General features: G+C 44.2%; 1 protein-coding gene across 2 annotated transcripts in view; it reads right to left on the minus strand.

Moving 5' to 3' along the window:
* Window positions 1-23898, minus strand: part of MRAS (muscle RAS oncogene homolog) — an 86063-nt gene that overhangs the window by 2838 nt on the left and 59327 nt on the right. For both annotated transcript variants that reach the window (XM_032217166.1, XM_032217174.1), the window contains 4 exons: window positions 20947-21158; window positions 10966-11119; window positions 10618-10717; window positions 8030-8109 (listed from right to left, as the gene is read on the minus strand). In XM_032217166.1, the coding sequence (XP_032073057.1) occupies window positions 8030-8109; window positions 10618-10717; window positions 10966-11119; window positions 20947-21139 (527 nt within the window). In that variant the 5' untranslated portion in view covers window positions 21140-21158. The remainder of the gene's footprint in view (window positions 1-8029; window positions 8110-10617; window positions 10718-10965; window positions 11120-20946; window positions 21159-23898) is intronic.

A 23898-nucleotide genomic window follows, 5' to 3' on the forward strand; every position in this document is an offset into this window, starting at 1 on the left:
GTGAGCAGTGAGTTAGCCTGCACTACTGCATTCTAACCACTGTGCCATCATGGCTTTTATATATTATAATACATTATAATGTATAATATTATATACCGCTATCCTAAAATATATATTATACATTATTATATTATTGACTAGAATTAGACATCTGTCCAGGACATTTTAGCTCTTGGTTGTAGCTATAGCTAGAACTAGAATCAGGAGCTAAGAATTCCTGGGCACAGAATTCACACAATAGTTGTGACGGTGAGTGATTTCCATTACAAAAGTGGTGAATGAATCGAGCAGTCTCCCTCGCTCATTGTGGGAACCTTTTTCTTCCAGTGAGAAAAGTTTTAATCACATCATGCTAGTCTGAAGATTTAGACTGATTTTGGACGGGGAGCCAAAATGTGCTTTGTTTACTTTTGTCTTAACAATGGCTTGTCAATGGCATGACCTGGATGACTGAGAATATCAACAGACATTTAGCTATACAATTTGGGATTGTAGATTTCAAGTGGTGTGGGAGTAGGGATGGATTTCCAGAAAGGAAAAATTGCTAAAGTGCTCCAAGTGCTTCAATGACCCTCTAAAAGGATGCAAATGACCAGCTATCTGCAAGGAATATAAATCCTTCCATTCCCCACTATGCTGCCAGAGCTGAAGAAACTTCTTGGATGAGAAGCGAAACATCTTCAGAGAAAAAACAAGAAAGTCCAATTGCCTCCTGAAAAAGCACCTTTGGGACAAACACGACCTGGATGACTGAGAATCTCTATAGACAATGGTTTATCAACTAATGTTTATATGACAACAGGGTGAGTGAACCTTCCAACTGTAGCTTATTCAACAAACTATGCTCAAAATACAGCAGTGGGTGAAATAAGGGAACCCAGTACATTGAGCCAAAATATGATGCCTTGTTTTAATGGTGTTAAATAATTTCACTAAGGTAGAAATAAACATTAACTACACTGAGAATTGCCATCTACAGAGCCAGACCATTAGGCTCTTGGGCTTTTCATGTTCCTGAGCTTCCTCTCTTCTTGCAGACTTTTCATTTCCAGGCTAGTTATGAAATATCTGCAGGAAGAGAAGCAAGGAACTGCCCCCCCCGCAAACAACTCAACCCTCAGCTACACATATTCCCCACTATGGAGTCCAATGGTCTATCTCATGCCTGTCAAACTGGCAGCCCGCAGGCAGGATGCATCATGTGCAGACCATGCCCACTGCAGCTCTGCAAAGGCAAAAAACATCATAATGCATCACGATGTCAGGGTTCCAATTAACACACCCACGAACGAAAGAATTCTGTAAATTCCTCAAAGAACATTTTATTTGGATATGTCCTATTGGAACAAAGCTGGTGAAAACTGACTCTAAAGTTCCCACCGGTTTTTCCCTTAATTAAAAGTAAAGTCATTCCCCCAACTTGATTAGTCACATGGTCCAATCAGCATACAGTCCAGTTGTTGGGTGACCTCAGTCTCCATCCACCAACCACCTGACCTTGGTTCCCAGGGGAAAGAATGTTATTTTGGCTATAGCACCCCAGCTATCTCTACACCCTCTCCCTACCCCTCATCTCCAGTCTGTGTCAGCACTGAAACTCTGAAAACAACCCCCCACCCCGCAAGATTAGAAAGATGGCCACCATCTAGCCATTTTCAGGATTGACACATGATACATCGTGTGATGCAATCGAGTTTGACACCCAGAGTCTTGACTCTGCCGGTAAAGCACAAGCTCTCTCCTTAAGATTTCTGCTTTTAGCATCGGAAAGCCTCCGAAGTTGAATAAACTATTATCCTGAACAGCTTGCACATGAGCTATTTATTAATTATTATTTATTTATTGGATTTAGGTGCCCCCTGACTCTAAAACGAACCTGGGCACCTCATAAAATCAGATAGAAAACAGAATAAAAGCACAGTATCACACAACGAAGCAGATGGCATCCTTGTGCCCCACAGAGGGAACAGAGTAACTGTTCAGAGTAACAGAGAAGCCAGCTGAATCAAGGATCTTACTGCTGCTAATTAACTATTTTGATTTCAAAGTTAAAGCAGTAATTGTGGCAGCCTTGACATGCATAAAATTAAAAGAGGATAAAAGTAATCATGGCTTAGTACAATGTGAATTAGTGCAATATGAATCTCATAATTCTACTTAGTCTCAAGTGACTGAAGGTCCTATCTCGTTTGAGCCAAAGTTTATGTATGAATTCTAAAGTCTAAAACATGAATTTTCTTAAGCAAAAACTTTGGGAGGATGAAATAAAATTTTGATCTGAATATTCCAAAGGAAAAGTAAACACAGGCAAGAATCTTCTGCCATTTTCAGATTATGCAGAATCAATATGGATGAATGGATGGACAGAGGGACAAACTTATTTCTGCAGTTTGGAAATAGCAGCTGCTGCAAAAACAAATATGCAAAAACAAATCCGGTATTTATATTTTACATTTTTATAGACAGCCAGGCAGTGTATATACTCTACCTATCTAAAACACCTAAATTTTAAGCTATAAAGATATATTTTGCACCCACTGTTCCAGTGTAATCGAAAGAGCACCAGCCTCAATTCTATCAGCCATTTGTTCAATAAGTAAGCCCCATAATAGAAAATCAGCATTACTTGTTAGCAGTGACGTGCGGTGAGCTTCATGGCCGGTGAGGCAAGCGCAAAAGCCCCGCCGAAGCCCCAGCGCCACGTCCACCATAGAGCGGGACCCTCACTGGCCATGAAGCTCACTGCACGTCACTCCTGCCCCCCTTCCCCCCAGGACCTCCCCATGTCTCTCCACAAGCCCCCCCTGCCCCGCCCCCCCAGGAACCCCTCCCCCCCTCCCCCCAGCCCTGAAGCCCCCCACCCTCCCAGGGGGAACGCTCACCTGCTGCCAGGGCCGGGGGGCCCGCCTCCTCCTCCCTCCACGCCCACCGCCATGGCCGCCATGCCCACATGGAGCCACCGAGGCAGTGCCGAATGAGCGCCGAACGAGCTATGCTGGCCAGAGGAGCATCGAGCCGCTGATGGGCGGAGGCGACAAGTTCCTGAGTGCGTGCAGAGCGCCTTCGGGATCGCCGGGGAAGAAGTTGGGGAGCGAGGGTCGCCCGGATCTCGCAGCCTCCGGTTCCACCACAAAACTGCGAAGCCCAAAAGTGCGCCTGACTAAACCGCGGTGACAAAACCGCGAGTTCTAAAGCGTGCCGACGAATGAGCGCTGAACCGCGCCGACAACAGCGCGCCGACAGAAGCGCGCTGTAACCCTAACCCTAGACCTAACCCTAAACCTAACCCTAACCCTAACCCTTACCTTAACTTAAATCGCACTTCTGTCAGCGCGCTGTTGTCGGCGCGTTGATGACATCGCGGTTTTAGTCGGCACGGTTTTGTCGTTCGCCCTTTTGTCGGGTCACGGCAGCCTCCCCACAATTGCTCCCGCAGCATCTGCTACTGCTTGGGGACTCTAGCAAAGGAGGAATATAATCAGCGTTTTAGAGTGCCGGCAGGCATTCCGGGCGGCATGCCGGCACTTTAGACTCTAAAGTGCCGGCATGCCTTTAAAGTGCCGGCTTGCCTTCCATGCAGGCCGGCCCAGAAGGTAAGCCAGCACTTTAAAGGCATGCTGCCACTTTAGAGTGCCGGCAGGCAGGGCTCGGCTGCCATTCAGCGAAACATGTTTCGCTGAATGGCGGCCGAGCTCTAAAGTGCCAGCATGCATTCCGGGCCACAGGCCATTCAGCAAAACATGTCCTGGTTTGTGGCCGGGTGGCACGCTTGCACTTTAAAACAGGACCAGGACATGTTTTGCTCTATGGTGCGCCGAGGCGGCATGGCTTTAAAAAATAAAAAAATAAAATGAAAAATAAAAAATGAAAAATAAAAATAGATGTGCCAGCCCGCGCACCAGCAGAGGCGGGAAAACACACACACACACACACACACACACACACACGGACATACACATAATAAAAACAAATTACAATTACTTACATTACAAATAAATTGAATTCCTCCCCCCTGCGCCCTCCCTCTGACCCACATACCTTCCAGCTGCGTCAAAAATGCTAGATTTGGTCTAGCCAGGGACAGGCAGGCTAGGATAGTTGCTGCTAGAGTCACCACGTGGATGACTCTGCTTAAATGTTTTAAAATAGGCTCTAAACAAAGTGCCCTCTGTAGGAGGAGGTGGGAGAATCACGTGCCTCATTTGCATACATAATTTTTTGCTTTTTAACCCTTGGTTAACTCTTAAAAGGCGAAAAATTCCTTATGCAAAGGAGGCCCATAGTTCTCTAGCCTCCTCCTACTAACTGCACTAAGGAGACTCAGAGTCACTGTGACTTAGAGTCTGGGAGCAACTACCTTGGCCTTTTTAATTAATTTAAAAATAGTTTCCTTTTCCTCAGGAGATTGGTGAAGCCCCGCCTCCCCTGCCTCTAGTGACTGCACGTTACTGCTTGTTAGTGTATCTATCTTTAGCATGAGCAGCTAAAAATAACCCATTGAAAAAATGAGAGCCCACGAAAGAATATATGCAACTATTAGAAAGTTAATTTCAATGGATCTCAACAAAATCAAACCCCAGGTAAATTTGTGCACAATTTCATCTGATATGATTTATAAAGACTGAACTGATAATTCATGTAGTAATCAGCACTATTTTCAAGCCTGAATACCATCCATTAAGTCTCCTAATATTTCATGAGTACTCAGATTGAGATCACCAAAATTACATGCGAGGATGCCTAGTCTTGTAAAATCTTTATAATGTGATTGCAAAGTATTTTATCTTCTTACTCAAGAACCTTCAAACTACATGAGATTTCAGTGCTTTTAAATTCATCTTGGGTATTGATTAGACTACAAATATATCTTGACTTATGACCTCAATTGAGTCCAAAACCTCTGTTGCTAAGTGAGACATTTGTTAAGTTCATTTTGCCCCATTTTACGACATTTCTTGTCACAGGTGTTAAGTGAATCACTTCAGTCATTAAGTTAGTAACAGGTTTGTTAACTGAATCCAATTTCCCCATTGACTTTGCTTGTCAGAAGGTCACAAAAGGTGACACCATGATCCTGGGACACTGTAACTGTCATAAATATGAGTTAGTTGTCACGTGTCTGAATTTCGATCACATGACCATGGGGATGCTGCAATGCTCATAAGTGTGAAAAATGGTCATAAGTCACTTTTTCAGTATTTTTTAATGGTCACTAAACAAACCATTGTAAGTTGAGGACTACCTACATTTTTAGATTTAAAAGACATCATGTGGTCAGTACAGATCTAAAGCAGAGATCCCGAACCCCTGGTCTCTGGACTGGCACCAGTCTGGAGCATGCCAACAATCGGGCCGCACAAACAAGTGATGCCTCATCCATGGGATGCAGGCAGCATGCAACCCCCCCCTCTGGTTTATGAAAAAACTCTGGTCCATGAAAAAACCTTTCCCCATGGAACTAGTCCCTGGTTCCCAAAAGATTGGGGACCACTGATCAAGAGAACCTGTAGCAGCTTTTCCCAACTTCCCCAAAATTCTGCAAATTGTTGAATCCATCTGAAGGACACTAAGTTAGAAAAGTTTTGATGAAACCAATTGTAGCCCATATGAGGTACTTTCCAGTTTTAGGCAGATGGTTTTCATTGCCAGCTTGATTACCCACAACCTCAAACCAAAGAAACTACAGTAAAATTGTCCTGTTCTCATCAACTCACTAACCCCCACCCCGAATCTCTGCTAACTTCAGTGGGCAAGTCCTGTTTGAAATTGGTGAACATAAGAAGCAAGAATGCGCCTCAAAGCTGTTTAAGAGGCACGTAGGGACTTTACTGCATATATATTTTTTGAAACAAAAACAAAACCGTACAACGATAAAATGCAACTGCAATACTGTTTTTTTTTTTCTTAATCACAATTAAGCATCAGGCTAAACTGAGCAGCGTTTATTAAGCTTTCTTGACCTCTAAATCTCTCTTCCCTTGCATTCCTTCACTGCCAACTAAGAACAGCCTGAAGAATGTGCAAGGACTGAAAAACTTGTATCCTGAAGAAATCAAGACTACAGTATCTTATTTGGTGTAGTTAACGCTGGCAGTCAGAGTGCCTCTATTCTAGGAAAGCTTCCTGAGAACACAACTGTAAGGCAAGGGTTGCAACTTTCCTGGCTCAAACAATTAGCATGTTTCCCCCCTGCCCCCGTTTAAAAAAAATAAGAATGTATACATGCAAAGGATCTAGTGCCAGAGGTCCCATTACAGCTAAAATTCTTTGATTAATGAAGTTTGGAAAGCAGCACAGTGATCTTTTGGAAAAAGGTAACTAGTTTCTTCTTTATATAATACAAGCAATGGGTCAGGACATGATTGCTGGGGCATCCTGCCCCATTGGTATTCAGGGTGGAGGTTGCTGCGAAATTGCTTAGCACAATGAAGGGTTATGTTTGCCAGAAGATATGTAATCTTTGCCAGCTGATCATCAGAGGTGGCTTGAGATCTAGCAAATGAAATTGCTGGCTGTCATGACGAGGGAGGCAATTTTGCCTTCACTGCTATGGTCAGCAACGAACAAGTTTTAAAAAGCCTGGTAAAAAGACTTCACCTCTCCTTTTTTAAATAATTGTTTCCCTGCCAGTCTCACTTCATAATCTGTCTGGGCTTTCTCTGGTGGTTTTGTTTGTTTTTCAGAATGTTTGCTTGCTTCTCAGAGCTTCTACTTGCTTCTTAGAAATATCAAATATTTTGTAAACAAACACAGTTTCTCCCAGGCTTGGTTTATACACCACATTCATCTGTAATACTATTTCTTCTTTTTTTGGGGTGTGTGTGTGTGTATGTGTGTAGGTTGGGCTTAGTGTGGCCAGAAATGTGAACCTGAAGTTCTCATATCAAGTTCAGATGAGAGTTAGCAGAAGAATTCTTATTCTCAAAGTCATGGCTTCAAAATCCTGGCTTAGTACTAAGCCTTGAAACAGTGACAGGTCAATAAGTTCCCCCAGATTTTCTTTTTCTTTTTTACATACACAAAAGGGGACAAATTTTATTTGGTTTTCAGTGGAATAGCTTCATTTAATGTCTGGAAGGGCATCAAGCCTGTGACACTTCTTCATGGATTCAACCTACTCAGACATGGACAAAGAGGTTTTTCAGGGTCCAATCTTGATCGATCGGTCACCGGAGCCAGAGGTTCTGTCTTCCAAGCTTTCAGTCTCATGCTGGAGACCATCTTCAGAAAACTTCTCTCTGCTAGAGAGATCCCCTGAGGATAAGCTCTAGTATAAGAGTCCAAAAGCTCGGAAGATGGATCTTCTGGCTCTGGTGACCAATCCAGATTGGATCCTGCAACATTATCCTGCTACAGAACCAAGGTGGTGCAGTGGAGAGCCGAGGTGGCGCAGTGGTTAAATGCAGCACTGCAGGCTACTTCAGCTGACTGCAGTTCTGCAGTTCGACTGTTCAAATCTCACCGGCTCAAGGTTGACTCAGCCTTCCATTCTTCCGAGGTGGGTAAAATGAGGACCCAGATTGTTGGGGGCAATATGCTGACTCTGTAAACCGCTTAGAGAGGGCTGAAAGCCCTATGAAGTGGTATATAAGTCTAACTGCTATTGCTATTGCTTTTGCTACACATATATTCAATCAAAAGAGGTTTCTGTCCCCACCGTCAAAAAGTGTTTTGCCTTATGTCTAAACTATTTATAAATTATTTAGTTCAACTTTCATAAATTATTAAGATTTTAAAAATTTAAAAAACCATATTGGCATAGAATATGACAACCATGTTTGATGTCATTCTTTGAAAATTTTATTTGTTCAAAATAAATATGGATTAAAAATTAACGATCATTACAGATTTCCTGGTAAGCCAAAAATAGATGAACAAATATTTAAATAAATGGGATCTATGGCTGAGATGGAACACTAATGCTTAGTGAATGATTCATAAACTTTTTTTTCCTAAAGTAAGTTTGATTCATGATATGTGAATGGAAGCCAAATCAGTTGTGGACTGATTTAATGGTGGGATGGCTCACCTGATTACTCGAACAAGATCATGGAAGGCTTTGTCAACATTCAGTGGAGGATCCTTAGCACTAGTTTCTATATATGGAATCTGGAAAACAAAGGCTTGGTAATGATTACATATATACTAGGCATATTTAGAATATAAGAAATACGGGGAAGCAAAGTCCAAATGCCATTAAAACAGGAAGAGCAATTGTTTTGTATGCTAAGTTAGGAGATTATTTTTTTTCTTCCCTAGAGATGAATTCCTGGGATGTAGAAAAAGAAAATTATTCAGAGAGGTCATCATTTACACTGCTATAGAAAAGTTAATAAAGAAAAAAGTAAGGGAAATTGTTCAAAAGTTTCTTTATAGTCTTGTATGCACTCTTATAAAGCAGAAGTGGTTTTTAGTGGCAGTTTCTTCACAAGCTTTCATAGTAGTCTTACTTTCATGGATTTCCCTCCAAAATTGCAGTATAAAAATAGAAGTTGAATGGAAGCAGCTAATGTCTAGCTAGCCACTGCCTTTTTATACCCAGATTTGAGAACTGGAGTAACAGGAATAAGCACTATTTGAATACTGAGAGCTGGAGTAGAGTTCTCCCATTTCTACTGTTAATGTCTGGGGGGAGAAAAATGACCGAATGGTGTACCCTCTAAAAGGGAGGGGGAGTACTTACCCCCCCAAAAAATCACAGTAAGAAAAGTAGTTTGCTCAGTGGAAAAGCAGGAATGATTAAAAATCTATTTTTATTGGGATCTGAACTGTAAAATTCTAAATATCAATTCCACATGTCAAACAAGTATAATAACCACTCGGTCTCTGAGAAAGACTTGCACCCTATAGCAAACTTTCTTGGGAAAATGCAAAATGGGACTTCTTAATGTTAAAACTAAGCTTCTGACACATTAAGCTTGGATGTGAGTGGGTCTATTTAATTTTGCAAACATGCGGTATATTTGTGTATGAGCAGGTCAGTGTATTTACAAGCACAAACGTAGAAAAGTATATATTTCCAGTAAAACAAAGCCCACAGAAAGGAAAGCAGCTAGCCATTACTTTCCTGGAACAGAAAAAGGGAAGGCACAGCTGCAATTGACCAATGGGAGCCCCTTGCTAGCTTCCAGTCCAGACTGAATTTCTTGCCAGCCTCTGACAAAGTATCCAGAGAGGATTTTCTTAAACTGGTTTACAGTTTAGCTTGTCTCCTTACAAAAAGGCACCAGTTTAAGGATGCAGTGTGCATATACTCTCAATAGTGTTTTCCAAACTGAAATGCCTCATTTTAAATATGATTCTTTCGGTTGGCCATTTATAAGGATAGTTTTGTGTACTGTATCCAGTTCTGCTCAGTTTTTTTTTCTTACAATTGGTGGAGGGGCTGAAGAAGGGACAGGCATAACTATATATGGTATTCTAAATGAAGTTTTATGACCCCGCGTGTTCGCACTAAGATAGCAAATGCTAAGAGACAGTACTGTTAAAATGGAGCCTTTCTGTCTGATTGAAATGTCACCCACCTTCCCCTCCCTTCAAACGGTTCTTTGGAGCCTAATAAATCTCAGACTTTCTCCACAATAACTGTGCATAGAAAACTTGCCACGTTTTCAAGCTAGCTTCAAACGTGAGTGGGAAGTATTTCAATCACCCAACATAGATAGTCGATTCACATTTGAGGGGTTTTCGTAAACCAGTGCAGTATATCCGAGAGTTGCTGTGCTTTTCTAATAGATTTGACATACTCAAAATGCCATCTAAACAATGTCATTAAATGTATTGTTGTCTAATTTTTTTAAAACAAATATTTGCAACTTAATTTGAAAAATGAACAGGATTTTTGGGTAAGAATAAAACATAAATGATTCTAGGTGAGCAATGGAATTTAGCATCATTGTGTGATCCCAGGGATCAGAGCACTGAGGGATATAGGAAAAGAGCCAAGTAAGACATTTGATATTAGACGGAGAATCCAACATCAAATGCTACTCCTTCTCCACTGGTCTCTGCTCATTTTCTTTATGGGGTTGACAGATATGACATCAAACAATCCTCCTACAGAGTATTAGCATGGAGCTGAAGATTTTCTGGATTCTAAATCCACCTCAGGCTAAAGGGAGTAGTGGGAGAGGGGTGTCAAAGGGGATTAGGACCCAGAATATCCTCAGTAGTTCCTATTCCAAATCTATGGTACTCTCTGGCATGCAACCCCTGAGGATTCTTTCTTTGCAGTGGAAGTAAAACGAATTTACAATTATGAAAAGGAAAAAAAAAAGTAACTTACTCTGCCTTAACTCGGCCGCCATCAACTTGCTTATCCCAAATCCACCTCATAATTTGTTTTTTAATTCCACTGATGGCACCCCCCAATTGAGCAGCTCTGAGAACAATTTTATTCTAAAAGGATGTCCTGGGGACAGTTTGAGCCAGGGACCACATCAGGGATATATGCAGGGTATTATGAAAAAAGTCAAGATGACAGCTGTAACATATGATTTAAGTCATTTGCCAATCTGGTGGTCGCCATCCTGACTCTTTTTTTTTTTCGTGAACACCTTTGGACCATATCCAAGTCACAGCCACAGAACAGGATGGGAAGAAACCAAGAGGACGTACATTGTGCTTGGCTGCCATCTCCTTTCCTTGGTCTTGGGTGATTTTTCTCAAATGCATTAGATCAACTTTGTTGGCCACTAAAATCATTGGAAAAGATTCTCTGGAAGACAAAAAGAAGAACGAGAAATATCAATACAATCTATCTTTGCAGTGGGTAGAGGAATTATCAATTTTAAATCCTTCCATAAAACAATAGCTGATGTTTGCTCAAATAATATCATCCAGTGCAGTAGGTAATATACCTCAACAACATTTTACACCTCTAGTTTTCTATAGATTGACTGCCAGTTGAATCCATGGACTGGCCACACCGAATTTTTTTTTATCTAGAGGCTGGAAGGCACCTACCTATCCTTAACTCGGAGAATGAGTTGATGGAACCTATCCACATGTTCAAAGCTGGCTTTATCTGTGACCGAATAGACTATAAGAAAGCCATCTCCAGTCCTCATGTACTGCTCTCTCATTGCACTGAATTCTTCTTGACCAGCAGTGTCCAGGACTAGTGAGAAGAGAGAGAGGGGAAAAAAGAAAATGATTGAAAGAAATCACTTACCCACTTAAGTCACTTCTCCAAACCACATCAGACCTGTTACATCCAAAGATGCGCCACTATGTAGATAGTAAATATGTAAAAGGAGATGGACATTTTTCTAGCTCTCTCCCCACTGTTCACATTTGGAGGAAGATACATGCAAAGGGCAATCTAATAACAATGATAGATGGACTTCAGGTCTCTTTTGTCTTAGCAAATGGTAACCAGCTGGATTAGCCTACTGAGCCATGGTGGCGCAGTGGTTAAGAGTGCACTACTGCAGGCTACTTCTGCTGACTGCAATTTGGCAGTTCAAATCTCACCAGGCTCAAGATTGACTCAGCCTTCCATCCTTCTGAAGTGGGTAAAATGAGGACCCAGATTGTAGGGGCCATATTAGCCGACTGTGTAAACTGCTTAGAGAGGGCTGCAAAGCACTGTGAAGTGGTATATAAGTCTAAGTGCTATTGCTATATGGTCCCATAACAAAGCAAATAAAAAATGAAGTAATAATCTCATAATAAGGCAAGGGCAAATCATTTCTATTCTGCTGCCTAGTAAATGGCATAGATGGGGCCTTGCGGCCAGAAGCCAAGCTCAACATGAAGGAGGCTTTACATGAGATTAGTAAAGTAGAAACTTTCTAAAAGAGTGTCCTGGGAGCAGGACTCCCCCTTGCCTCAGGTGTTTAGTGTGTATAGGTATGCATTAAGTGGATTGATGCAATGCCCTTGAATCATTCATGCAATGTTTTCTCCCATCCCTCCTTCAAATGCTCATCAGAAGAATGAGTATTTCAGATGTGAGCATATATAATTTTGTGATTCAGACTGCAAGTGGTTTGGGTTTGGTGACTCCAGATGCATTTGGGTTGCTTGTTCAAAAATCCCTAGCCAGCAATCTGGCCTAAAGGAGGCTGTCCTTAGCCTTAATCTCTGTCCTGTTTTGTAGTTTCCATGTGGTCAGATAAAAGCCTGCTGTGTAATAATGGCCTTTTTAGGTTTGTACTTTTCTTCACAGAAAGAGCCTTTCTCTTGTATTATAAGGGAAATTATTTTTCACTGCCTGATGGGGGAAGCTCAACCTCCCAGCCATTGTTAAATAATTATTTTAAGGCCATTAAGAAAAGAGACATTCTGTACTGTGTTCGAGCAAGCAGAGATATTGGTGGTATGGTTATTATTATTTTTCTTTTAGTATAGGTAGCCCTCGACCTACGACCACAATTGAGCCCACGTATTTGTTGCTAGATTAAGACAATTGTTAAGTGAGTTTTGCCCCATTTTACAACCTTTCTTGCCAGAGTTGTTAAGTGAATTGCAGCCGTTGTTAGTTAAGTAACATGATTATTAAGTGACGATGGCTTCTCCATTGACATTGCTTGTCAGAAGGTTTCAAAAGGGGATCACGTAACCCTGGGATACTGCAACCGCCATAAATAGATGCCAAATGTCTGAATTTTGATTAGGTGATCATGGGAATAACACAATGGTTGTCAATGTGAAAAACAGTTATAAGTCACTTTTTTCAGTGCCGTTGTAATTTTGGTCACTAAATGAATGGTTGTTAAGCAGGGGTGGGTTGCTGCTGACATTACTTCCGGTTCGGCACAGCCCTGTAACTTCTGAAGCCGTGAAACAAACAGGCCAGCAAATATAAGATCTTATACCTGGGATGACTGTTTTCTTGCCTGCTTATTTGCCTGATACATGGTTTCAATGATGCAAGCAAAAGCTTCTGGATTTGTCCCTCTTCCCAAAGAGAAAACCAGTGCCTGAGACTTTGAGAAGGAGGTGGGGACTAAACTTGCTCTGGTTGCCCCTTTCCTATTTCTCCTCCTGAGCACCAAAAAGTTTCCAAGCATTTCAGGCCACTGAGCATGGGATGAAGCTTGGGAAAAAAAATTTCCTGATCTAATTGGATTCCATGAGGTTACATTTCAGTGGAAGAAAGGGACTGAACAAAGCATGCTTGCTTAAAAAGGAAAGCTTGCCATGAGCATGACTTGTAACTTCCCGCCAGCTTCCCCAGTGATTTTGCTTTTTGGAAGTGGGCAGTAAATTGCAAGCTGTGGTCATGTGACATAGTGAATAACTGCACATTGCAGGCTTAATGGCTTGCAACTGAGGTCACCAAAATTTCTGTTGTAACTTGGCACAGTCACATATTTTTTCATTTTACAGCTGGGTTACTTAATGCCGTTTTAGTCCAATTGCTGCCATTAACTGAGGACTACTTGAACATATCTTTCATAAATGTGGTTTCCTAAAGTAGCACCTAGCCTTAAGCCATTGTTTTGTTGGCATTTTAGATGTACATCTGTAATATCCAAGTTATAAAATGGATAATGAACATATACTCTATAGTTAAGCTTTAGCATTTATTGCAAAAAAAAAAAAAAAGGTTAAAAATGGACTCTTCTCTCCAAGGTTAATAAATCTTCTCAGTTGAAAAAGCTGTTTTATTTATTTTTAATTCTGTTTGCCTTCAGGGCTCAAATATTGTCTTCCTTTCTTCACAGCTACCAGTTAATAAGTTTTGGAAAATTAAAGGTTTGCGGGGGGATAGTATTTGATGATGCTGAAATGAAACTAACTGGTCAAGCAACTGTCATTCTTAGATTGCCACAGTATATGCAAATCCACTAAATATGCATATATATTATGTCACCAGCAACTGGACACACTGATTCCAAGGTAGAAAGAATGAAAATAACTCCTGGAGGCAAAATGGCTGTAATTGTCAGAAAGCATGCCATTGTTTATACATTTTCATAGCTTTTTACACTTTTTTCTTTTTCAGATGGTAAAAGGTAAAGATAAAGGTTCCCCTCGCACATGCGTGCTAGTGGTGACTCTATGGGGCGGTGCTCATCTCTGTTTCAAAGCTTAAGAGCCACGAAGATGTTTCTGTAGTCATGTGGCCATGACTAAACACTGAAGACGCACGGAGGTAGTCCCTATTTTTCTACTTGCATTTTTACATGCTTTCGAACTGCTAGGTTGGCAGAAGCTGGGACAGGTAATGGGAGCTCACTCCATTTTGCGGTACTAGGGATTCGAACTGCCGAAATGCCAACCTTTCTGATTGACCAGCTCAGTGTCTTAGCCACTGAGCCACCGCGTCCCTTTTTTCAGATGGACTTGTTCTTTAAAAAATGTGGAAAAATAATTCAGAAAGACAGCCCACGACTGAGCTGAGTTCAGAGATGTCTTATATTTATTTAATCCTGTTACAAAAACTTTGACTGGAAAAGAAATACATTCATTTGTGATGAAAACTCTTGAATAAGGCCTAGGTCTCAATAGCTGCTTGGCCATAATAGCCGTGAGATTTCATGCTCTCTATCTCACCAGTTCTAATGAAAAGGAAACTCTTATCTGCCATTCATCCTTGGATATTGACTAGAACTGATGCACTGCCATAAAATAATATTGCAAGTAAAGGTACATTCTTCATCTCTTTGTATCATCTTGTATCCCCAGAACCAGCACAAGAGCATTTCTTAATATTTCTGTGGATAGGCTTCCAGGAACATCATAAGGAGAAAGTTTCTGCATTATTCAATTTCTGTTGGAAATAGCCCAGAACTAATTGAAAGATGGTGGCTATATAAATATAATAAATAAACAAAAAAAATGATCCAAGATGATTCACCCCATTTCTTTTCTATACCCAATTATGAGTTTTGACCATTGAAGTTGTGTAGTTGCTGGCCAGAATGTTCCAAAAATATTAAGATCCTTCCTTATGCCCCCAATCCATTACAAGCCATTATCATGTAAGAAACAGTGTACAGAATAGCTGGTAGTTGAGGGGAAACAGAACATCTTGCTCTCCTTTACAGCTCAACAGAGTACAGTAGTCCTCAATTTACAACCATAATTGAGCCCAAATTTTCTGTTGCTATGCAAGACAGTTGTTAAGTGAATTTTACTCATTTTATGACCTTTCTTGCCACAACTGTTAAATGAATCACTACCATCATTAAGTTAGTAACGTGGTTCTGAAGTCTTACTAGAGCCAAGGTGGTGCATTGGTTAGAGTGCAGTACTGCAGGCTACTTTAGCTGACTGCTAGCTGCAGTTCGGCAGTTCAAATCTCACCAGGCTCAAGGTTGACTCAGCCTTCCATCCTTCTGAGGTAGATACAATGAGGACCGAGATTGTTGGGGGCAATATGCTGACTCTGTAAACTGCTTAGAGAGGGCTGTAAAAGCACTAAGAAGTGGTATATAAGTCTAAGTGCTATTGCTACTAAGTGTTAAGTGAATCTGGCTTCCCATTGACTTTGCTTATCAGATCACATGATCTCCAAAACACTGCAACTGTCATAAATATGAGTCAATGGTCAAGCAACTGAATTTTGCGTATGTGCGAGACCTGAATGCGCATGTGCGAGACCTGAATGGCTGCCGGGCTTTCTCGCTCTGTAGAAAGCCGGATGAAAAAAGACCTCAGAGAGCCTTCGAAACCTGTTAATTTATTACTAAAGGTCACCCGAGGAGGACTGGAGTCTGGGGAGTAAGAGAGGAGAGAGGACCAGGCACCTGGAAGTCTTCTGAAGTTCGTGAACGGGGGAAACTCTCGGCGGCCTGGATTTACGGCCTAGATTTACACCCTGCGGCGTGGAGAGGAAGACGGCGGCGCCGCGTTGCTGACGGCAGCGTTCTACTATAGCCTCCGGCCGGACAGCAGCATTTATTTACAACCTTTGGCATTTTCGGAGTTTTGGAGTTTAGGGAGAGAGAGGAGAGTGGAGAGAGGATCGGACATCTGAAGCCCTGAAAAAGCATTCAAGAACCAGGAGTGACACTGCCTCCTCCTTTATCATCATTTCTGTTATTGGGATAACCAAAGACCAGCTCAAAAAGAAAAAGAGCTGGTCTTTGAAAAAAGATTTCAAAGAACAGCCGCCTCCGGACGTTTTTCAAGCAGCGAAACCTTGGCGGCTTGAAACTATCTCCTCCGCTGTGCGGAGAAGATGGCGGTGCTGCGCTGCTGATGGCAGCGCTCTATCTTAATTTCTGGCGTTTGTGGAACTTATTTTGACTTGATTCCAACTGAGCAGTGAGCCTGGGGACCCTACTATTTATCATCGCCCCAGAAAGGTGGGGGTTTATTGGGGACTTTTCGGGATTGGTGGATCAGGCGGCTGGCTGTGCTTGCCGTCGCCGTCGCCTTCCTTGGATGCCCCCCCCCTCCATTCTGCTCACTTCGCCCACTGTCATAGCCTCTCCTCTTCGCCCTTCTGCGGGTCTGGGCATGTAAAATCCTTCCTGCCCAGTATTGACGTTTTACTTGCCTGGCCGTGACCATCTCGGCGGCCCGGACTATACTTCGGTGCGGAGAGGAAGATGGCGGCACTGCGCTGCCGGTAGCAGCGGTTACAACGTTTGGCATTTCGGAGCCCAGGGAATAGGAGAGGGGAGAGGCCTGGATGCCCCCCCTTCTTCATCTTGCTTGCCTCCTTGCCACTGCAGCCTTGTCTCCTCATTCTGTCTGCGTGCTGGACATTGCCCGTTCTGCACCCCCCCCTTGTTGCTGTGGAGCCTTTACCATCTCCCTACTCAGCACTGACTCTCCACTGCCTTGGCCTGCGACCATCTGCTTTGGCCTGTAACAATCGTCCTCCTCTGACTGCTTGCTACCCGCCACTGCCCCTAGATAGTTAGGTATAGATAGGTATAGATAGGTATAGATAGGTATAGATAGGTATAGATAGGTATAGATAGGTATAGATAGGTATAGATAGGTTTATAGATAGGTATAGGTACTTGGGCAGTGTCCATCTGATGGTGCACTCGGCCTGTGGGAAGGACTGATAGAGGTTAGGGTTAGGGTTGTGGGTAGGGTTAGGGCTGGGGTTTGGGTTAGGGTCAGGATTAGGGTTAGGGTTGGGTTAGGGTCAGGGTCAGGGTTAGGGTTAGGGTTAGGATCAGGGTTAGGGTTGGATTAAGGTGAGGGTGAGGGTGAGGGTTAGGGTTAGAGTTAGGGTTAGGGCTAGGGTTAGGGTTGGGTTAGGGTCAGGAGCAATAGAGGATGGCAGCCTTAGGGGTGAGGACTTGGCGTCTTAAAGATCGGTGCTCTCCCTTCCTCCTTCTCGATCTGTTCAAGCCACCCCCAAACTTTGGACCCCCAGACTTTGGACCTTTTAGATCCTCAGGAGAGGGGGAAGACAAGGCATTCCCCTGCACGTGGCCCGTTATAGGTGATTATGTTAATCTTCATCTTGATCTGGAGGGTGTGAAACTGGAAAGTTGCTGCTTGCTAACATTGAGCGCCTACACCTTGCCCCGCTCCATCTACAATCACCCTGCACAATACCGACTTTTGGACCTTTGGCCTTGGGTTTCTTTCTGGGACCTAGAGGAAGGGAGAGGAGCAGAGCAGCTCTCCCTCCTCCTTTATACTATTGCTTTTATATCACACTAGCGCAGTGCTTCGCAAATTTTAATGAATGTGGTGTGTATGGTGTGCCTGTTTGATGTCTGTACCCACTTTTTAAAATCTCATTATTGTTGTAGTTTTTGTGTTTTAATTGACTTATGTGGGGACTGTCTGGGTGAGTGGCTGTGTATGTATGTTAGGATTGGGATTATAACCTGGTACCTCCTCCACTGAGTGCGATTGCAGAAGTGGTAGGGGGGGCCAGGCCTACCTCCCATCCTAGTATGATTGATTTAAATCGCCTGCCGGAAGGAGCGGAGGCCATGAGAGGGGAAATGGGGTCTATGGTTGAGGGGGTGGGCCAGAGCATTATGGTCATTATGGGGAGGGGCAGGTACGACGGGAACTTCAGGGCTAGCCATTACCGGGGAAGGAGGGTCCGCTACATCACAGCGATCCCCTCTTCTGGCCCTGTTAATTCCACTCCAGGGCCAGATGGTGAGAATTGTCAGGGCCCTGGTCTCAGGCTGTTGTTGCTAAATGCTAGGTAGGTCTGTGGTTCATAAAGCTCCCCTCATCCGGGACCTAATAGTAGATGAGGGGGCAGACCTGGCATGTATTACTGAAACCTGGCTGGGCCCGGAGGGAGGGGTCCCCCTCACTGAAATGCGCCCAGAGGGATTTCAGGTGCTCCACCAGCCGCGACCCCAGTGAAGGGGTGGGAGAGTGGCCGTCCTTGTCCGAAGGTCATTAGTTCCTCGTAGGATCCCTGCTTCAGAGCTTGTCAGGTGTGAGTCCCTGCTGATGAAGTTGGACCTTGGAGGTCAAGTGGGCTTGCTGTTAACGTACCTACCTCCCAACAGCATTGCAACAGCCCTCCCCTCGCTTCTCGAGTCAGTAGCCGAGCTGGTGGTAGAGTTCCCCAGGCTTATGGTGCTGGGGGACTTCAACCTGCCTACGCTTGGTGAACACTCTGATGGGGCGCAGGAGTTCATGGCTTCCATGATAGCCATGGACTTGACCCAAGTAATCTGGGGTTCGACTCATTCAGCAGGTCACACACTTGACCTCGTATTCCTCTTGGAGCAATGGAGGCGTGATCTAGAATTGAGGGGTATTAAGATCCTGCCCTTGTCATGGTCTGATCACTTCCTACTGAGGCTTGACTTTCGGAAACCAATCCCCCACTGTAGGGAGGAGGAACCGATTAGGTGGTTCCGCCCCAGATGCCTGATGGACCCTATGGGATTTCAGACGGCGCTTGGAGTGATACTTGACACTCTCGTCCACAGTCTGGTCAAGTCCTTAGTCGCTGCCTGGAATGCAGTGGCGACGGGGGCCCTAAACCGGATAGCGCCTTTGTGGCCTTTCCGAGGTAGCGAATCCAGGAGAGCTCCTTTGTTTACCGAAGAACTCCGGGAGATGAAGCGCCAAAAGAGATGTCTAGAGCGCCGCTGGAGGGCCAGTAAGTCTGAGTCAGACCGAGCACTGATGAGAGCCTATATCAGAATCTCGTAGCAATACAGGTGGCGAAATGTTCGCATTTTGCTGCTCTTATTGCGTCCGCTGAATCGCACCCAGACGCCTTGTTTAGGATAACCTGCTCCCTCCTGAAAGGGAGGGATATGGATGAACCTTTGCAAGGTAGAGCTGAGGAATTTGTTCAGTATTTAACGGATAAAGTCGCTCAGATTCAGGCAGACCTGGACTCCAATTGCACGGTACCAGCCGTGGTACCTGGGGAAGGTCTTGAGCGGAGTTTATGGATTGAGTTTCAACTTGTCACACCTGAGGAAGTGGACAAGGCCATGGGAGCGATGAGTGCCTCCACTTATATACTGGATCCATGCCCTTCCTGGCTGGTTTCGACCAGCAGGGAGGTAACATGTGGCTGGATCCAGACGATAATTAACACCTCTCTCCGGGAGGGATCCTTCCCGCTCCTCTTAAAGGATGCGGTGGTGAGACCCCTCCTGAAGAAACCGTCTCTGGACCCAGCCATTTTGAGCAACTATCGTCCGGTCTCCAACCTCCCCTTTGTAGGGAAGGTTGTTGAGAAAGTGGTGGCCTCTCAACTCTGACGGTCCTTGGATGAAACTGATTATCTGGATCGCTTTCAGTCCGGTTTCAGGCCTGGCTACAGCATGGAAACTGCTTTGGTCGCGCTGATCGATGATCTCTGGTGAGCCAGGGATAGGGGTCAGTCCTCTATCCTAGTGCTCCTTGACCTCTCAGCGGCCTTCGATACCATTGACCATGGTATCCTTCTGCGACGGTTACGAGAGGTGGCAGTGGGAGGCACCGTTCTTCAGTGGTTCTCCTCCTATCTCTCAGACAGGTCGCAGTCGGTGTTGGTCGGAGGACAGAGGTCGACCCTGAGGCCCCTCAATTATGGGGTGCCACAGGGCTCGGTCCTGTCCCCCCTCCTATTTAACATCTACATGAAGCCGCTGGGTGAGATCATATGGTGGCACGGGATTAAATACCACCAATACGCGGACGATACACAATTGTATCTGTCCGCCCCGTGCCATCTCAGTGAAGCAGTAGAAGTGATGGGCCAGTGCCTGGAGGCTGTCAGGGTCTGGATGGGAATGAACAAGTTTGCACTCAATCCCGACAAGACCGAATGTCTATTGATGTTCCCTCCCAGAGATTGGCTAATTATTCCATCTCTCAGTCTGGGGGGTGAAATTATATGCCCCTCAGAGAGGGTTCGCAATTTGGGAGTCCTCCTGGATCCACAGCTGACTTTAGATCACCAATTATCGGCTGTGACCAGGGGGGGGTCTTTGCTCAGGTTCGCCTGGTGCACCAATTGCGACCCTATCTGGACCGGGAGGCACTTCAGATAGTCACTCACGCCCTTGTGACCTCAAGACTGGACTACTGTAATGCGCTTTACATCGGGCTGCCCTTGAAAGACTTCAGCTAGTCCAGAATGCACCCACACCAATAAACCAAACCAAACCAACCAACCAAACCAATTTTGATCACCTGGGGATGCTGCAATTGTCATAAGTCTGAAAACTGGTCATAAGTCACTTTTTCAGTGCTGTTGTATCTTCAAACGGTCACTAAACGAATCATTGCAAGTTGAGGACTACCTGTATAAATGAATTGTGAGAAGAGGCAGAGTCTCTCTTGCTCTGCTTCTGACACAGAAGAAGATCAAAATACACCATCCTCCCTGAACTAGCCACAGTTATACTAGTATTTGCTGACTAGTAAATTATTTGTGGACTTACTTAAAAGTAAGTTGCTTTGGATAAAATAAGTATAATCTGAACGGAGCTAGTTAAGTTCACTTAGCTTCCTTGATATCAAGCTATAGCAGATATTTATATCTGAAAACATTGGGGACTTTCATTGAAAAGTCAGTCAAATCTGGAAAAGGTAACTTACCATCCAGGATTGCCCATTGCCCATCTATCTCTGTGTGCTTCAAATAGGAATCTTCGATCGTTGGGTCATAATCTGGCACAAAGATTTTCTGGAAAAACTGAATGGTGAGGGCACTTTTCCCGACACCCCCATCTCCAACCACCACTAATTTGTAAGTGGGCAGGTTCTCATTTGGCACAGCACTGGTAGCCATGGTGTCCACTGGGCCAAATCTGGAACAGAAACAGCATGTTTGAAACAGTGTTGATTGGTAACAGCACGTTGACTGCTATTATAAAATGTGTAACCTGTCATCCGTTCAAATGCAATTGAAATAAAATATCAAAGCAAACTTTAAAAAATGCAATGACACATTATTTTAAAAAATACTTCAAAGTCCAACTTAAAGTAGAAAGAATGGGAATCATACAATGACAATTTTGTCACTTGGGAGTAAAAATACGGCTTCAGCAACAGAGTGGTCAATGCCTGGAATGCTCTACCTGACTCTGTTGCATCCTCAAACCACCACAGCTTCAGCCTTAAACTGTCTACTGTAGACCTCACCCCATTCCTAAGAGGTCTGTAAAGAGGCGTGTAGACACCAGTGTGCCTACCATCCCTGTCCTACTGACTCCATTTATTTGTATTCATTTATTTTGTTTATGTCCATGTTTATATTTATACCTGCTATCTTGTACATGTTTGACAAACTAAATAAATAAATAAAATAAAAAATAAATAAAACAGAAGAAGCTCTCTTTCTCTCTCCTAGAGTCCATTATACTTCAGCTTAGATTGCTGCAGTCAGGATTTGAACAACTGTTGCACGCCCTGATACCGTGTCTTATTTTCTTTTGCCCCACGAAATATGGCCTTGGGCTTATTATAGGGGCAGGGCTTATTGTTTTGGGTTGCCGGGCAGCTGCTCCCTTGCGAACTGGCTTCCGAAGAGCCAGGCACAGGGGCGAAGCAGCCATGAGGTGACCATGCTCATGAGCAACCGCCAGGCAAACCCCCTCCCCAGCTGGGCAGAGTGCCATTCACTGACCTAGGGGGTATTCCTAAGGCACCAAGACATGTGGCGCTCTGCCTGCTCCCCAGCTCCCATGGCTTGGCACTGCCCGGCTGGAGAGGGGGTTGCACGAGCACTTGTTCTGCCCCTGCTGCGCTCTGAGCATAACTTCTTCTCTGGCTTCCAAACTCTCAAACTCGGCTGCCGAGTCTTCTAGCAGCGGCCACTCTAGGAGTGCGCTTTATGGTTGTGGGCTGGCTGCTGGAAGACTCTCTGTCCGAAGACTCTCTGTCTGGCAGCCAGCCCATAACCATAGTGCACTCCTAGAGTGGCCGCTGCTGGAAGACTCGGCAGCCAAGTTTTGGAGTTTGGAATCCAGAGAAGAAGTTATGCTCAGAGCGCGATGGGGGCGGAACAGGCGCTCATGCAATCCCCTGCTGGAAGACTCGGCAGCCAAGTTTTGGAGTTTGGAAGCCGGAGAAGAAGTTATGCTCGGAGCGCGATGGGGGCGGAACAGGCGTTCATGCAATCCCTCTCTCCAGCTGGGCAGAGCTCCATGTGCTGACCTAGGGAGATCCCAAATGTGCCAAGCCACGGGAGCTGGGGAGCGGGCAGAATGCCATGTGCCTTGGCACCTTAGGGATACCCCGTAGGTCAGTGAATTGCACTCTGCCCGGCTGGAGAGGGGGTTTGCTGGGCGGCTCCTCGTGAGCATGGTCACCTCATGGCTGCTTCACCCCTGAGGCTGTGCCCGGCTCTTCGGGAGCCAGTTCACAAGGGAGCAACCACACGGCAACTCCCCCCACTGGCCAGGCAAAATGCCACTCCCCAACCTAGCGGTATCCTGAAGGCGCCCAGCAATGTGAGTGCCTTCCCCAGGCTCCTGTGACTTGGTGCCTTTGGGATACCGCTAGGTTGGTGAGCAGTATTCTGCCTGACCGGAGGGGGGGTTGTCCAGGGGGCTTATTTTCAGGGGTGGGCTTATATTTCTGCCCACACGAAAAATGTGGCAAGGCGTTAGTTTCAGGACAGCTCGTATTTTCAGGGAAACACGATACCAGCTCATTAATGGTTATGGTTGGCAGACCAAGTTGTGTAAATGTGCTTCTTGTGCCCACTGGAAATCAAGTATTATCCACACTTACCATATCAGGAAGACACAGCCCTTCCTGAACAGACTTAACACTAAGCTTCAAAGTCAAATTTTCTTCTGACCAAAATAACCAGTGAGGCACAAAGAAGAATTAAAAAAATATCTCCATCTGTTAGCTATTCTGTTATTGAGAAATTTGTTCTACTGTCTTCTTTGTTTGTGTTGTATTAAGAAAAATATACAGTAAAGGTAGGAATGATTTGGTCAGGAAGTAATAAATATATGCCACTTTGTCAAGACCTGTAGATCTGTGAGTGTGGTCTTTTCACAAGATCTGCAAAGGCCTGAGGACCAGGAAGATGTGGCTTGAATTCCCATCAGGCACACAAACAAAAATGTTTCATTAGCTGAAGTCAATCATTCAAATAGAACTTTTAAAGCTTGGGTTAAAATTAATTATTGCCCCCATTATACAGGCCTTCCTAAACAAAGTCTTCAGGAATACAGTACTTTGAGCAGAGGCATTCACTCAGACCACTCACTAAAAGTATCGGTTTTATTTTCTGTGAGCATTAAATTTCCTAAAAGCGACCATTAATACTAGTTCAGCCAAAAAGAACTACTCTAGTTCTTTCTGGATAGACTTCCAAACACTGGCTTAATTCAAGAGGAAAGAAGGAAGGAAGGAAGGAAGGAAGGAAGGAAGGAAGGAAGGAAGGAAGGAAGGAAGGAAGGAAGGAAGGAAAATTTGTATGATTTTGCTTCCCATTCAGAGCAGTAATTAATCCTTACAGTTTGAAAGGGATTATGAAGTTCAGAATCCAGCCATGGAAAAAAACAGGGAGAAAGTTCTATGGAAATAAGG

This window comes from Thamnophis elegans, chromosome 1 (assembly GCF_009769535.1).
Source record: "Thamnophis elegans isolate rThaEle1 chromosome 1, rThaEle1.pri, whole genome shotgun sequence".
NCBI classification, from domain to species: domain Eukaryota; kingdom Metazoa; phylum Chordata; class Lepidosauria; order Squamata; family Colubridae; genus Thamnophis; species Thamnophis elegans.